Consider the following 14,280-nt stretch of genomic DNA (forward strand, 5'->3'; position numbering starts at 1 on the left):
TCGGAAAGCGAAGAAGGCCACTGCAGCCAGGCCAGGCGGAATCAAATTCAGGCCGGCTGAGGGCCTTGTTTGCGCCACCACGTGCTAAAGCAGGGGGCGTATAATAACTCCCACAACCATATTTGCTTCCGTTTATTGCCCGACCCGTCTTGCACGCATTCACTCAATCCGTTAAAAGAATGGGCAGTCACTCTAGAAACCAAGTTGAACTCGTCTCTCTCTCACTCATCGTTCATTCAACGTTGTTTGAGAACATCCAAAACGACCCTCCCAGCGTGTCCCAGAAAAGCGCTTCTGCGGTGAGCCCTCTCGAGCGACGTCTACACGTCGGATTCCGAGAGTGAAATTCGCCTGGGATCAACACACGTCGGGGTGGGCTGGATTGGGTGAGTCTTGGGTCTGTCTTGCTACGAGCAACCCTTCGTGTGTGTCTTTCGATTCTCCTTCTGTTCTCGCGAGGACACTAGTCCATCCCCTCGAGGTTGTGCTCGACGAGCCGCCTCGCATGTAATCCATTCTATGCTGGTCGCGGACGGTTGATCAACAAATACAACAGCAGGAAGGGAATCTGTTGTGCTGACACACGTCTTTGCCACCCATCGTCCTCGACGACACTGTACGAGCAGACGCAGCATACTCGTGCTGTTTAAAATCGCGCGCGTGAAGTTTCCGTTCAACCGGTTTCTCCACTCGAAAGCGTAAACTGGGCAAGATGTACGGTGTCGCGGGTCCCAAGGCCCCAGTGGTAGGTATCATTGTCGATTCGTGTGCCAAGAAGCCGTTTGTTAACCACCTGCCTCTTTCCTCTCACTATATCGCCTCACCCGTGTCCTCTCACCGGCATGCCCACCACTTGCAGGGCAAGTACGGCCAGCCAGTAGCTCCGAACCTCGCCGTTCGGCACCTGTGCCCCAACTGCCAGATCGACCCGCCCAACATCATCGAGGAGTACAGCCATGGCGACCTGGTGTGCGCCGATTGCGGTACTATTCTCGGTGACCGTATTGTTGACACGCGGAGCGAGTGTAAGCATTTGTGGCGTGAACCAAGAACAGATTGCTGACTTGACAGGGCGTGTAAGTAGTTGCTCACAGCGATTGGCCACATGACTAACCCGGGGTAAGACTTTTGCAGGAGACGAAGGTGGTGACGACCCGTCGCGTGTCGGTGGTCCGTCGAACCCTCTACTCGGCAACGCGCCGCTCGAGACGTCGATTTCGGCCCGTGACGGCCGCACTGGTATCTCGCGTGACCTGCAGCGCGCCCAGAACCGCGCCAACCAGACATCGTCCGGGTCTGGCGGCAAAGCCAGCCCGGCACAGATTCAGACCGCGTTTGCACGCATTGTCGATTTTTGTGACAAAATGCAGCTCCCGCGGTCAGTCATGGAGCGCGCTCAGCACGTATACATCATCGGCAACGACGCACACGTGGCCAAGGGCAAGAACGACGACGCTGTCATTGCCGCCTGTATCATTTATGCCTGTCGCGCTGCCGGTGCGGAGCGATCGTTCAGAGAAGTGTGCAAGGTGACCAAGGTTTCCAAGTCGGAGCTCGGGCGCGTCTTCAACCTCCTCCGCAATGCTGTCATGGCCTCGAACTCGCAGAATGGCGTCGCGCATCCTCAAGGTCTTAGCAGTGCCAACCAGTCTGCAGAGGGCCTTCTCGGCCGTTTCGTCAACTATCTCGATCTCGGAAACAAACTTGGCAAAGATGCCAAGGACATTGCTGTGGCGGCTGTCGCCAAGTCGGCGATCGATGGCCGCAGTCCGCTGTCGATTGCCGCTGGCGTGCTCTACTTTACCTGCATCCTCCATGGCAGGTCGACCACTTCAAAGGAAATCGCGGATATCGCTGGCGTGTCGGAATCTACAATCAAGCTGTGAGTCGGGGTGTTTGTTTACATTGCCACGCCTATGCTGACAAGGTTTCCTCTAACAGGATCTGCAAAAAAGTTGCAGAGGACCTGGACCTTGTGATCACACCCCAGATGGTGAGTTATGCGGCGACTCTGTCCTTGTTTCGCGCATGCCAACGTTCGCAGAAAGGGGAGTTTCCAAACGGTTACAGCGCTCTGGCCGCTCTTGGGAGGCCCAACGTACCGGCAGCCGCCAAGTCGTCTCGCGCCGGTACCCCAAGCACGACCGGCGACGCGGCGAACGGCACGGCATCCTCCACCAAGAATAGCTCAACGCCGGCGCCCGACGACGGTACCAAGCCGGCAACCAACGGTAACACTGGCACCCCGAATCCCGACACGAAAGCCTGAAGTGCCAAGAAGGTCTCGACGTCTGACGTCTGACTTTGGACGAGGGTCAAGGGTTTACGAGCTGCCGCGGTAACTGGCGGGCACGCGGGGATCTATGAGGGCAGCGGCGAAGACCGAGCGCAATAGAGAACATGTGTTTGGGGTTCGGATCGGGGGGAATGAAGTCATGAGGTCACACAGGTTGCGAGACAAGTGCGGGGTGCGGGAACATGGCCCCACGTGTGGCGGTGAGAGAAACTGGAATAGTATGCCAAGTAACGTAAAGGCAGCTAGAGGACTGAAAATGTATCCATGACAGTCACTTTGCTCGGCGCAGCACATGAGTGGCTAGCGGCGAAGATCCATGGCAGTGGGCTATGAGGTCATCGACGTACGGGGCAAGGGGCATGTTTGTGTCTGTAACGCGCCCGAAGAATGGTCCGAGCCGCGGGTCCAGCCCCGTTAGGGTGTCTGTCGCTCAGGTGGTTGCAACATGTCAAGTTACTGCCGGGCGGGGTAGAGAACAGCGAGTTGGGTTGGACGGGGTAGGGGGTGGGGGGTGGCGCCCGCGGCGCCTGGGGGCGGGCCCGACAGGCCGGATCCAGACCTTGTCGTAGTGCAGCCCACCTTGCCCACCTTGGGGGACCTAGTTGTAGTCCGAATAATGAAGGGTTTGACAAAAGGCACAGGGCACGGGCTGTGGGCGTCGTGCGTCGTGCGTCTGTTGTTGTCGGTGTGAACAGGGGTCAGTGTATCGGCTCTAGGGTAGTAGCTTGCTGCTGCTGCCATGCTGCCGCTGCTGCCGCAGCGCGTCGTCTGACAAAGTTGGGTCCCACGTTGAGCCATGATCAGACCATCTGACCTGGTGTTGTGAGGTCATTGTTGCCATGCTGGCCTTGCTACTGGTTGGCGCACAAGAGCCCCATTGCGTCATGTGATTCCACTGACGTCATAGGGTAGAGGACCGTAAAAAAAAGTAGGAAACGAGAGCGCACCAGGTGGGCAACAGGATCCAACATCCAACAGGCACAAGACCTCGAGGTGGGGCGGGGTAAGAGGAGACGGCGGGCGGGCGGGCTGTCAGTCATTCGGTCAGTCGGCCGGGCGGGCGGGCCAGCGCAAGTCGAGTCGATCACTCTGTCCAAGTTTGGTTTGTGACGCTCTGCTCTGCTCCGCCGTCAGAGAGACGAGACGAGACGACGGCAGTCTGTCCGCGACTGATCCGAGCTTCCGCCTCCCTCCTATGACGGCTTTCCTGCCTGCCACTGCCCCCATGCCCAGTAACCACTACCAGATCCCAAGTGACACTCCGCTCCCTCCCCCCTGCAGGCCCCGTCCGTCCGACTTGGCCAAACCCTAGCCATCGACTTGAGGGATCAAGTCCGCAGAACAACAAACCCGGCCCGCAAGACCAGAGGAGAGGCACAAACGACCCACGAACGCACCATCCGCAGCAACTCTGCGGCAGCGCCCAAGCTACCCCGAGCACCCCGACCGCCCCCACCCTCCTCCTCCTCCTCCCTTACCCTTACACTTTACCCCAAACCGCCATCTCACCCTTAACGTCTCTCTCGTTGCCCTCGCTCGCTCGCTCTCCGGCGTCCAACCCTCTTCGGTTCTACGGCTCAAGCCTCCCCCTTCCCGTCCCTTCGGCCCTCGTTGCGCCCGTGCACGCGCGTCTATCTACAGCCATCGCGCCGCGCCACCCCACAACGATGAGGTAGTGGCCCAGCCGCGCCGCACAGCACACCACCAGCAGGCAAGCAAGCCAAGCCGCATCACATCACCACGAGCCAGAGCAAAGCAGCAGCTAGCCCGAGCACGGAAAAACGCACGAGGACGACGACGGGCACAGGAACACGACTTGTGACCCAGCAAGGAGACCGACAGACTGTTTTGGGATTAATGGCCGCTGCTCAACTCCTCCCCCACCCCATCGCCCCATCTTCCCCTCCCCCAAGTTAGTTTACAACTTCTTGCTACTTGTTCATCAGTATCATCCATCTTGGATTCGACACGTTGCTTCTTCGAGACCACAAACTCCCACTGTCTTCGAGTTGTTCGCCCCCTCGCCCCCTCTTCCCCCGCGTCCATCACTTGCCTTATCGCTTCCCTCGCCTTCATCTTGACTCGCCTTGGCCGTTCCTCGCCAACTCCCACAACAACAACAAGGACCCCACACTTTTTTCCCTCGCCTTCCCTACTACAACTGCGGCCACCTGGGAATCACCGTGGCTTCTCCTCCTCGCCGTCCCCGCAGTCATCGTTGCCACCAGTACACTTGCCACAGCGCCTCTTGACGCCAAAACGCACCCACTGCGCCACCCAGCTCGGCCCAGCCAAGTCCCGACCTTCGCATCTGCAGCACTGCGCGTTGACTGATCAACGCGGCGATAGTCATCTTTGGACGGTCACTCTGTAAGTTGCATTTCGCCCCACTGCCTAGGTTGGTTTTTGCCTCCTATTTTTTTTTCGTGTGCCATCTTGGGTGTTTTGGACGCGTCCAAAGGATAAACTTGTCGACGACGACGACTTGCACTAGCCCACTAGCCAAGGCAAGTAGCAGTCGCAGCAGTAGGCGTCGCGCCGAAACCCCTCCTCCCTCCCCCTCCTCCCCCTCCCCTCCCTTGTCGCGCTTGTCGGTCCAGGCTCATTCACCGTGACGTGCCATTTAGTGCGACCGGCATCGACGTCATAACCTCGCTCTGCCCTTCCCTTCCTTCTGGTGGCGGCGTGCCACCCAACTCATTCCTTCCAACCCCTCACTTTGCATTCCTGCTGCGCCGCGAAATCTCATCCTGACTGCTTTTGCCAGCCTTTGCGACCTTTGCGACAGCCAACGCAACCTCGACCGCCCGCCCCTCACGAGCCCCGCTAGCCCCGCCTGCCCCGTGACTCGAGCAGTGGTATTCCTCTCTTTGCGAATTCCACATAGAATAACGCGTTTCCGTGTCAGTCATCTTCCATCGCACCTGCACACTTGTGCTGTTACCCCACAAATCACCTCACTCGGTGACTACCAACCATGGGTGGAGACCACAAGTGTCCGGTTTGTATCACTTGTATGATTAAGTGTCCCAATCACTGACCCACTCGACAGCTCTGTTCGGCCACTTTCACCAGGCCCCAACACGTAGGACGTCACCTGCGGGCACATACAGGCGACCGCCCGTACGAGTGCAAGGAATGTCCTCTGCGCTTTGCACGCAGTGACTTGCTTTCGAGGCATGTCAACAAGGCCCACCCCAAGCCCAACGGTGCGGCAGACAACAAGAACGACAAGAAGGCTCGCCGCCGCTCCTCAGTGTCGACGTCTGTGTCAAACGGGCCGTCGGTTTCACTGCCGCCGGCCGCCCAGCCCGTTGCCACCCGTATCAATGGGGCACCTGCAGCCACGCTCTTGCCCACCTCTGTTCCCCACGCGCCCACCGGGCCTGATCCAACACTGTTTCAGGCCCAGCGCATGTACCCGAACCACCCTCTGCTCCAGACCAACAATGCATGGTCGACTGGTCACCTTGACCTTGCAGGCACCGGCCTCAGCATGGCCGACTATGCATTGCCACTCGGCGACCACCTGGGCGCAGGCACTCTCGGTGGCCACAGTGGGCTCAGCTTCACCCAGCCCTACGGATCCGCCCCCATGCGCCTCTCGGGTTCCGACCAAGGAATCATTCCCTCAGCCTACAGTGCCGGTGGTCTTGCTTCGCGCGGGTTCGAACTGAGCATGAAGAAGCGTGCATGCGACCAGTGCAACCACTCCAAGGTTCGCTGCGACTTTGCAGACCCATGTGGTAAGTGACATCTGCCACGCTGGGGCGACAAAACTGACACCGGCACAGTGAGATGCTCCAACAGGTCGATTCAGTGCACCTACACCAAGCCTCAGCGCTCGCGCACCATGGGCTTCCCTTCTGCGATCAGCACGACCAGCTCGACGGCTTCCCAATCTCCGTCGTTCTCGTCGCCGGCTTCCACCACAAGCCCCACTCTGGGTCGCTCTGATTCGCCCACCAACATGTTTGACATTCGCCGCAACTCGATCCCGATGGCGATGAGTGCGCAGTCCTTCCTGACCTCGGACGCCCTGTTCGCTGCCAATGCTAGCCGCGCTGCCACCCGGCCCCCTGTCCCCGATCCTGACTGGGACAACATGGCGCGTGGCAGAGGCCAGAGCATTACGGTGAGCCCCTTCATGCCTTGGCCCTAGCGCAAGCTGATGCGATGCAGGCTTCCAATCTGGCTGCTTCTCAGAACCCGTACGTCATTTCGCCGACCACCACGACTGCGGCGGGCCTTGCCCCAACTCCGGCTCTGACAAACTCGACCAGCCCTGCTAGCTCAGATCTGGCCGACTTTGCAAACAGTGTCAATGGTGGCCTCCCTGCGCAATGGACGCTCCCCCACAGCTCGGAATCCGCGTGGGCCTTCCACCCTGGCGTCCCCTCCAGGTCGTCGACGAGCGAGCACGCCTCGCTTTCGAGCTCTCTCCAGACCAGCGACTTGTGGTCGGGTGACAACTCGTCAACTATCGGCTCGGCTGTCTCCGAGGATGAGGACGCGTCTGACTCGGCAAAGGAGGACGATCACGATCGTCGCCGTCGCTCGAGCGCCAGCGTTTGGGCGACTGCCTTCAACGACATGTCGATTGAAGACCGGGCCACCCAGGGCCTCACTTTTGACCAGGGTGTGGACATGGACGTTGGATTCCAGCCGCAGCGCCACCTGTCGTTGCCCGAGGCAAGTGACCCGCAATTCGCTCAGTACGGCCTCCCCACTGTCGATCTCAACCTGTGGAAGTTGTTCCTCGAGCCTGTTGCGCTGGCTACGCCGGACCAGCGCTCTCACGACGACCTCGACCCGATCACCTACAACCAGGACACGCCCCGTGGCATCAGCAAGTCCAACTCGATGCCCGACCTGACGACGCCCAACGCGGCCAGTGCTTCCCTCTCGTCGTTCCCTGTTCCGCCGCCCGGGGCTGTTGGCGCCACACCGACCGCGTCCAACATGAAGACGCCGACGGTCAATGGTGCTCATGCACCTAGCGAAGCGTCAATGAGCAAGTGGAAGGCGCAGATCCAGGAGCGCCACGCCACGTTCAACATGAAGCTCGACCCCGGCCAGAAGCTCCAGAAGCCGACGTTTGCCACGGGAGCGCAGAAGCAGCTGCGCCCGCACCTTCACCCGCTCATGGCCTCGACTGCGCTCCAGCAGACTCTGGCACCCGAGCGTACGCTGAGCTTTGGCCCCCCGGCCTTCGACCCCTTTGGTGTCCTGATGACGCCAGGTGTCGTCTTGGTCAAGACCCCCACCAAGATGCTCTCCACCCAGGAGACCCGCCCAGGCAACAAGCGCCAGGCGAGCCAGACCCTCGTTCCGGACGCTGCAGGGAAGCGCTCCGTCTTTACCCTCGGTGGAGATGACGATGGCGCGCACGAGGACAAGAGCAGCCTGCAGCCTCCTCCCGTCATCAAGCCCGCCAGCACCAAACAGGCGGCTTAAGCCACAATCACGCGTTATCCGCGTGTACGTATACCTCACCCCGCCTTGTGGATACCAGCACCGCCACCTCTCGCCTCGACCGTGCAGGCACGACCGACTGAAACCTGCGAGCAGCGCTTGGCTTGGCCTATGATTCGTTGCCATCTCCGATTGATCTTGACCCCGCCTGGACAATAATTAAGCATTGCGTTGGATACGACTATCAACGACGCCTTGCGATCCCTAGCCTCGTTCGTCCAGACGACGCCCACTGTAACAATACTCGACCCGACACACAATCCGACCGACCTAGACAGCTACGATATCGACCCTGTAGCGCTTGTAGATCCCGACGGCGGCGGCCGCTTGAGCCCCACTACTGCAGTGGAGGCGAGGCGGTGCGCAATCTGTACAGCTGACTCCGTAGTAGTGAGTAGTGCGTAGTAGTAGCGAGCCCGAATGACATGTATCTTCTTGCCAGTGACGTGGAGCGTGCTACGCATTTGGTCATTGGCGTGCGAGTGAGGGAGCTTGAGCTGTGACGTCGGAGTTGTCGTCGATTTACGTCGAGTTTGATCGCCACATGACCGCTAGCAACAACGTGCAAAGTCGCCTTGGAATCGGTGTGACGTAGGGCGGCGCACGAGTTGCCGTCAGAGGTACAGGAGGTGCAGTCGGTACCGACGGCAAACAGAGCGGGGTTGAGGCACCGAGCTTGTTCGGGGGGTACGTGTTGTGGTGTGGCGGTGGCAGGTGGGCAGGTGGGAGTGTGTGCGCGTGTGTGACGTCGGTACGTCGGGGGGGTGCGTGGGTGTTGGCGGGCGTGTCGGGTGAGGCGATCCGAGCGCCGATGTCCGATGGGCGGGTGGGCGGGTGGCCGCGGTGGGCATGGCAGCGGCAGCGCACAGCGCACAGCGCACAGCGCACAGCGCACAGCAGCGCAGCAGATGACTTATGCGGGCCCCCTGTCTTCGAGCGGCGCCGTCACGTGATGGCGCACGTTTTCCCCACGTGGCTCGGCGTCGATCGCGGCGGTCTCGCGGTCTCGCGGTCTCTTCGACTTTTGATCCTCGTCCCCCGTTGCTTGTTGTCGCCAGCAACCCACCCACACCCACACCCACCATGAGGCCATCACTCCGCGCCCTCGAGGGAGCGCTGCGCGCGCGTCCCCCAGCCCAGGCCGTGCTCCTCGAAACACCAGCGACCGCGACGCCGCGCGACGTGCTGCGCGCGCTCGCCGAGGCCGGCGTCGAGGGCATCGCGCCGAGCCAGGGTGCGTCTCGTCCCGCCGCCCCAGCTGACGGCAGTCACGTCCTACCCGGTCGGCGCGACCCGCCCAGCGCTAACGACGACGTACCACATCCAGGCGGGCCGGCGCGCGCCCGCGCTGGCCGCCGCGCTGGCCTCGCGCCCCCTCTTCTACGGCGGCGGGCGTGCGGCCACGCCCGCGGGGGGGAGGCCAGCGCTCGGCGTCACCCCCGGCCTGAGGGAGCCGCCCGCGGCCACGACGACGCCGTACGACGCGCGCGCGTGGGCCGCGCACAACCTCGAGCGGGCGGCCAGCACGCAGGGCGCGAAGGCGCGTGATCCGATCCCCCCCATCCCGGTTGAGTGGGCCATCGACCCCGCGCGCAGCGGACGCCGCGTGCTGGTCCGTGGGCTGCCGTCGCGCGTCCCCCCGATCCAGGTGGCTTCCCTGCTCGCAGAGTTTGGCGAGGCCGGCGTCGAGGACGCCCCGAGGCAGGTCCCGCCGTGAGTGTGGGAGTGGGCTGGGAAAGGTAGAGCTGACGCCGCAGCGCCCGCTGGAGTCTCGGGTCAAGCTGGGTCCTCACGGCAAACTCGGTGGCCGACGCCCACGCCCTCGCCCGCAAGCTCAACATGAACTACTACCGCGAGGTGGCGTACGGCAAGCGCTTCCTCATGCGCGCGAGCGTCGTGTGGTAGGCCGCCGACCCCACGGCTTGAGCCGTATATATCATTACATGCATATGCTGCTGCTGCTGCGCCACCCCTCGGCCCACCTTCTAGTCGCGCTTGAGGTCGCGCGTAACAAGGAACGAGCGCTCGCCGCTGCCGTCGCCGATCGGAGGCAGCTCCTCGTACGTCACGCCCTCGGGCAGCGAGCCCTCGCCGACAAGGTCCTCGACCGTGCGGTCCTTGGCCATGACGACAAACATCTCAAGCCCGTCGCCGACCTCGATGTGGCGCTCGGTCGCAGACGTAAACGAGTCGATGACGAGCGACAGCACGTCGTTGAGCGGCAGGTTGCCGGGGATTGGTCGCTCGACACCGGGCGGGAACGTCTGGTTGCGGAAGTAGACCTGGTTGTCGAGGAAGGGCTGGATGAGCGACTGAGCCGCACCGGCAGCACGGCACGCCTCGCGCTCGTAGCTGCCGACCGGGTCAAACGAGTAGACGGCGCCCGTGCCGTCCTCCTCGATGCCGCCCAGAATGTTGTAGACGTAGTACGGGAACATGCGCTTGGCGTACAGCATCGTCTGGATCAAGCGCGCAATCGCCTTGATGCCCATCTGCTTGTTGTGCGCGTGCTCGTACCACTCCAGCCGCTGCTTGACCCGCTTGACAAAGTTGTTGCCGTCGGCGGCAAAGCCGTTGGTTGCGAGGACCGCCTTGTCCGTGCTGACTTGTCAGCGGGGCCTCGGGGGCAACACCGACACCACCGTCCCACTCACAGCTGGTGCACCTTGCGCGCATAACGCGTCTGGATGTTGTAGCCCTGCGACTGACGCGTGTCGCCTGCGATGATGCTGAAGTCCTTGCCCGCGATCGCGAGGATGGTACCACCGTTGTCCTCGTAGGGGTTGAAGCGGCTGCGGTGGTGTGAGTGCTGGGCCTACGTAACAAGGAAGAAGCAGCACTCACTGCTCAATGTGGTGGGCGACCGGCGCCTGGACAGCGTGCGAGGCGAACAGAGCCATGGTGTGGAATGGTCAAGGGTGTTGTGGTGATCGCGAAGTCGAGAGTGTCTCGCTGATGGATGCTTGAACGTCATGCTGCTCGACCACTTCGTCACCGCCTGGCCTGGCTGAACGCGCGTCCTGGCTGCTCGGATATTGCCACGTGGTCGGCTTGTGGCACCCGCCTCCACTTTGACCGATCGGCCTTGTGCCCACCATCTCGCATCTTTTGTCCATCTCCTCACTTCATTGTCCATTGCTTCGTCAACTCGAGAACAACGAGAGGGAGCACTGTAGCACGCTAGTCGAGCTACGAAGCGGTGCTTCTCGCTCTCATCGCACTTCGGCGTCGTCCCTCTTCGCAACACTCACAATGGACGTCCCGCTCACAATGGACCTCCCAGACCCACGTACTTGGGCCTGGGATACATCTGGCCGCTGACCCCCCTCACCTCTTACTTGATGTATAACTGACTCTCTCTACCCCAACCTCGCCACTCGACAACACACTACCAGCCATGGCTGGCACGACTGAATCCCACGACGCCGGCCCGTTCGAGCGCCCCCTCACACCCCCGCCTCTGCACCCAGGCTACTACGATGAGCAGCGCAACTCTGTGCTGCCTCCGACACCGCACACGCCGTTCGTGGAGAGACGCCCGCTGCCGCCCTCGCCAGGACTCAGACCGTACCTCTCCCTTGGACCACGTCTCCTCCTCTCCGTCTTCAGCCCCGCCCTCGTCCCCCTCATGTTCACCGTCGCCCACCTGATCCAGACGCGCTCGTCCACGGCTACCCTCGCCGCCAACCTCAAGCATGACGTTCTGTCGGTCTGCGGCGGTCTTGCTTCCGGCATCAGCGTCCTCCAGTCGATCCCGCGCTACCTCGCCATGCAGACCAACGCCGAGCTCCTGCGCGCGTCCCGCCAGACGGTGATGGGCGTCGGCCGTGCGCTCATGGACATTATCCAAGTCATCGAAGCCGTGCTCAAGTTCCTCATCGACATGTACCGCAGCCTGCTCATGTGCGTGATACAGCTCGTCGTGCAGGGCACATTGTCCGTCTTGATTGGAGCGGTGGACGCGGTGAGTCGAGCGGTCGCATTGTTCGCGGGCAGGTGCTGATCAATAGATCGGGAAAGCCGTAACCGCGTCGCTGGACGCGATTCGTACGAGCATCCAGGACGACATTGCCACATTCAACAACCTGGTCCAGAAGGCCGTCAGCGGTGTCAACGTAAGTACTGGGTTCCAGCTTGGCTGACCGCCAGAAAGTCGTGGGGGTCTTCGGAACCTCGATCAGCATCCCCGCCGTCGACATCCCCTCTCTGGGCTTCCTGCAGAATGTTACCATCCCCACGACGTTTGAAGACTCGCTCATCAAGCTCAACAACTCGCTCCCGACCCTCGACGAGGTGCGCAGCCTGCTCGACAAGGTCATCGATGTCCCGCTCGACAAGCTCATCAACGAGATCAACGTCACACGGCACGAGATTGCGGCACAGATCAACGACTCGATCCTCCCGACGCCGTCTCTCAGCTCACTCAGCGGCGGAAACGGCGCCCAGCTCCAGTCCGAACTCTGCACCAACATCGACACGAGCCTGATCGACGACACGGCCAAGTCGCTGCACACCCTCGGCACCACGGCCATCGCGCTCATGATCCTCCTCATCATCATCGGCTGGTGCGTCCTCGCCTTCTGGGAGTGGCAGAGGTGGCGGTGCCTCAAGCAGTCGGTCGAGGCGGTGGAGACCGAGCTGGCCAACGGCTCAACCGACGCATGGATGGTCGTCTCGGCCGTCGAGCACCCCTTCATGTACCGCTTCGGAGTGCCCGTGCTGCGCCGCGTCGCCCCCACACCGCGGCTGCGCGCCAACCTCCGCTGGCTCTGTGAGTTCCTCAACCCCTTGCCGCCGAGCTAACGCCAGTGTCCTACCTCGCCCACCCGACGCTCCTGTCCCTCCTCTGCCTCTCGGTCATCGGCATCGTCGTGCTCCAGCTACAGCTGGGCGCCCTGCACGCCATCCAGCGCCATGCCGAGCAGAGTGCCAACGCGTCCATGGCCAAGACTACGAGCGACCTCGTGTCCAAGCTCAACGCCATGTCAGCCGACGCCTCGGCGTCGTACGCCAACGACGCGAACAAGGCCATCGCCGAGCTCGAGCACAAGATCAACGACGAGCTGTTCGGGCACTGGATCAACTCTACAGCCAAGGCGCTGAACAACACGCTCGTCGCGTTCTACGACGAGGTCGAATCCTTCCTCAACACGACGTTCGGCGGCACGGTCCTCTACAACCCGATCAACACGTTCATGTACTGCATCCTCGGGTCCAAGATCGACAGCCTCGAGAAGGGCATCGCCTGGGTGTCGAAAAACGCGCACGTCAGCTTCCCGACCGTCCCGCTCGACGTGCTGCAGCTGCCCACGTCGTCGATGGACGAGCTCGTCGCGCCCGTCACGGCCGCGGCCGTCGGCGGCGCCCCAAGCAGCGGGGACGGTGGCGCACTCGGCAAGCTCATCAACAACTTTGCGTCGGCGATCCGCGTCCAGCAGATCATGTACGGCGTCATCCTCGGCGTGTGGGCCGCGCTCGTGCTCGTCGGGCTCGCAATCGTGGCGTGGCACAGCGGCCTGGGGGACGCGTTCGCCGCGCGGCGCGCGGCGCGTGCAGCTCATACCGGCCCGCCCGCGGCCCCGCCGCCGCCGTTCAAGCGCCCGCCCTCGTGGCCATGGTCCAGACCGCCGCTGTACCAGCAGTACGCGGGCAGCTCGGAGGTGGCGTCCAGCGAGGCGAAGGCCCCGAGCGCGAGCGTCGCGTCGCGTGCCCCGTCCAGAGGCGAGACGATCAGACAGCTCTTCGCGCCGGCACAGGCGCTCCTCGGCATGGGCGGGTCCGCGCGCTCCACGCCACCGCCCTTGCCGCCGCGGAAGCCGACGCCAGACGACAAGGGCAGCGACGACGACGACGACGCGCCCCCGCCGCCGTCGTTCTGGGTCACGCGCGCCATCGGCGCAGGCAGCAGGGGGCGGGGCCAGGTGCCGCGCGGCGCGCGCCTCGGGGCCGCGATGAGGCGCGACGTCGAGGCGGGGGAGGGCGAGGCGGGGCAGAGCCAGCCGCTGCGCACGCTGTTCCCCGTGTCCCGTGCCGACGCTGCCGCCGCGCCCGACCCGTTCGGCGACCAGCACGCGGCCGGCACGTTCAACGACGCGCGCCTCGTGCCGGGGGTCACGGTTGAGGCTGCGCGGTCCGCCCCCGACCCGTTCGCCGACGGCGCGGCGCGCCCGCCGTCGAGCTTTGCGTTCCAGTACGACGGCGAGTGCCCGCCCAGCCCCGGCCTGACGGACCGGAGCAGCACGGGCTCGGCGTACGCGCCCCGCGTGGAGAGTGCGCGCGCCGGCCACACGTCGTTCGTCGCCATCCTCACCAGCATACAGGACAAGCGGCGCCGCGACGCTGCGGCGCGCCGCGTCACCCCCTTCCTCACCGACGAAGTGAGCGGCAGAGCGACGCCAGAGCACAAGGTCGCGGGGACGCCGGAGCGCAGTGCGACCCCGGCCATGCCTGGTGCATGAGGCCGGTCGACATCGTGGGCAACGCCGCCTGGCGCGCGCGGACAATCTAGT

The 14,280-nt window shown here is 62.8% G+C and overlaps 5 protein-coding genes across 5 annotated transcripts; 4 read left to right on the forward strand and 1 right to left on the reverse strand.

The window, feature by feature from the left end:
- Positions 1 to 712: 712 nt before the first annotated feature.
- On the forward strand, positions 713 to 2,269 carry SUA7 (transcription initiation factor IIB; the record flags this gene model as incomplete). Its single annotated transcript, XM_069355391.1, has 6 exons — positions 713 to 745; positions 860 to 983; positions 1,021 to 1,025; positions 1,125 to 1,882; positions 1,942 to 1,993; positions 2,045 to 2,269. The coding sequence occupies 6 exons, from the start codon at positions 713 to 715 to the stop codon at positions 2,267 to 2,269; spliced, it is 1,197 nt and encodes a 398-aa protein (XP_069207462.1).
- Positions 2,270 to 5,273: 3,004 nt separating this feature from the next.
- On the forward strand, positions 5,274 to 7,753 carry Q8F55_006952 (uncharacterized protein; the record flags this gene model as incomplete). The annotated part of the gene is made up of 4 exons (XM_069355392.1): positions 5,274 to 5,297; positions 5,349 to 6,042; positions 6,091 to 6,431; positions 6,479 to 7,753. 4 exons carry the CDS (start codon positions 5,274 to 5,276, stop codon positions 7,751 to 7,753), a joined length of 2,334 nt encoding a protein of 777 aa, XP_069207463.1.
- A 1,101-nt stretch (positions 7,754 to 8,854) lies between these two features.
- Positions 8,855 to 9,676, forward strand: Q8F55_006953 (uncharacterized protein; the record flags this gene model as incomplete). Its single annotated transcript, XM_069355393.1, has 3 exons — positions 8,855 to 9,005; positions 9,040 to 9,484; positions 9,529 to 9,676. 3 exons carry the CDS (start codon positions 8,855 to 8,857, stop codon positions 9,674 to 9,676), a joined length of 744 nt encoding a protein of 247 aa, XP_069207464.1.
- Positions 9,677 to 9,756: 80 nt separating this feature from the next.
- Positions 9,757 to 10,671, reverse strand: PRE7 (Proteasome subunit beta type-6; the record flags this gene model as incomplete). The annotated part of the gene is made up of 3 exons (XM_069355394.1): positions 9,757 to 10,372; positions 10,426 to 10,563; positions 10,616 to 10,671. The coding sequence occupies 3 exons, from the start codon at positions 10,669 to 10,671 to the stop codon at positions 9,757 to 9,759; spliced, it is 810 nt and encodes a 269-aa protein (XP_069207465.1).
- A 352-nt stretch (positions 10,672 to 11,023) lies between these two features.
- On the forward strand, positions 11,024 to 14,229 carry PRM1 (plasma membrane fusion protein prm1; the record flags this gene model as incomplete). The annotated part of the gene is made up of 5 exons (XM_069355395.1): positions 11,024 to 11,060; positions 11,167 to 11,735; positions 11,782 to 11,886; positions 11,921 to 12,542; positions 12,581 to 14,229. The coding sequence occupies 5 exons, from the start codon at positions 11,024 to 11,026 to the stop codon at positions 14,227 to 14,229; spliced, it is 2,982 nt and encodes a 993-aa protein (XP_069207466.1).
- Positions 14,230 to 14,280: the final 51 nt, after the last annotated feature.

This window comes from Vanrija albida, assembly GCF_041260175.1.
Source record: "Vanrija albida strain AlHP1 chromosome Unknown contig_5, whole genome shotgun sequence".
In the NCBI taxonomy this organism is placed as follows: domain Eukaryota; kingdom Fungi; phylum Basidiomycota; class Tremellomycetes; order Trichosporonales; family Trichosporonaceae; genus Vanrija; species Vanrija albida.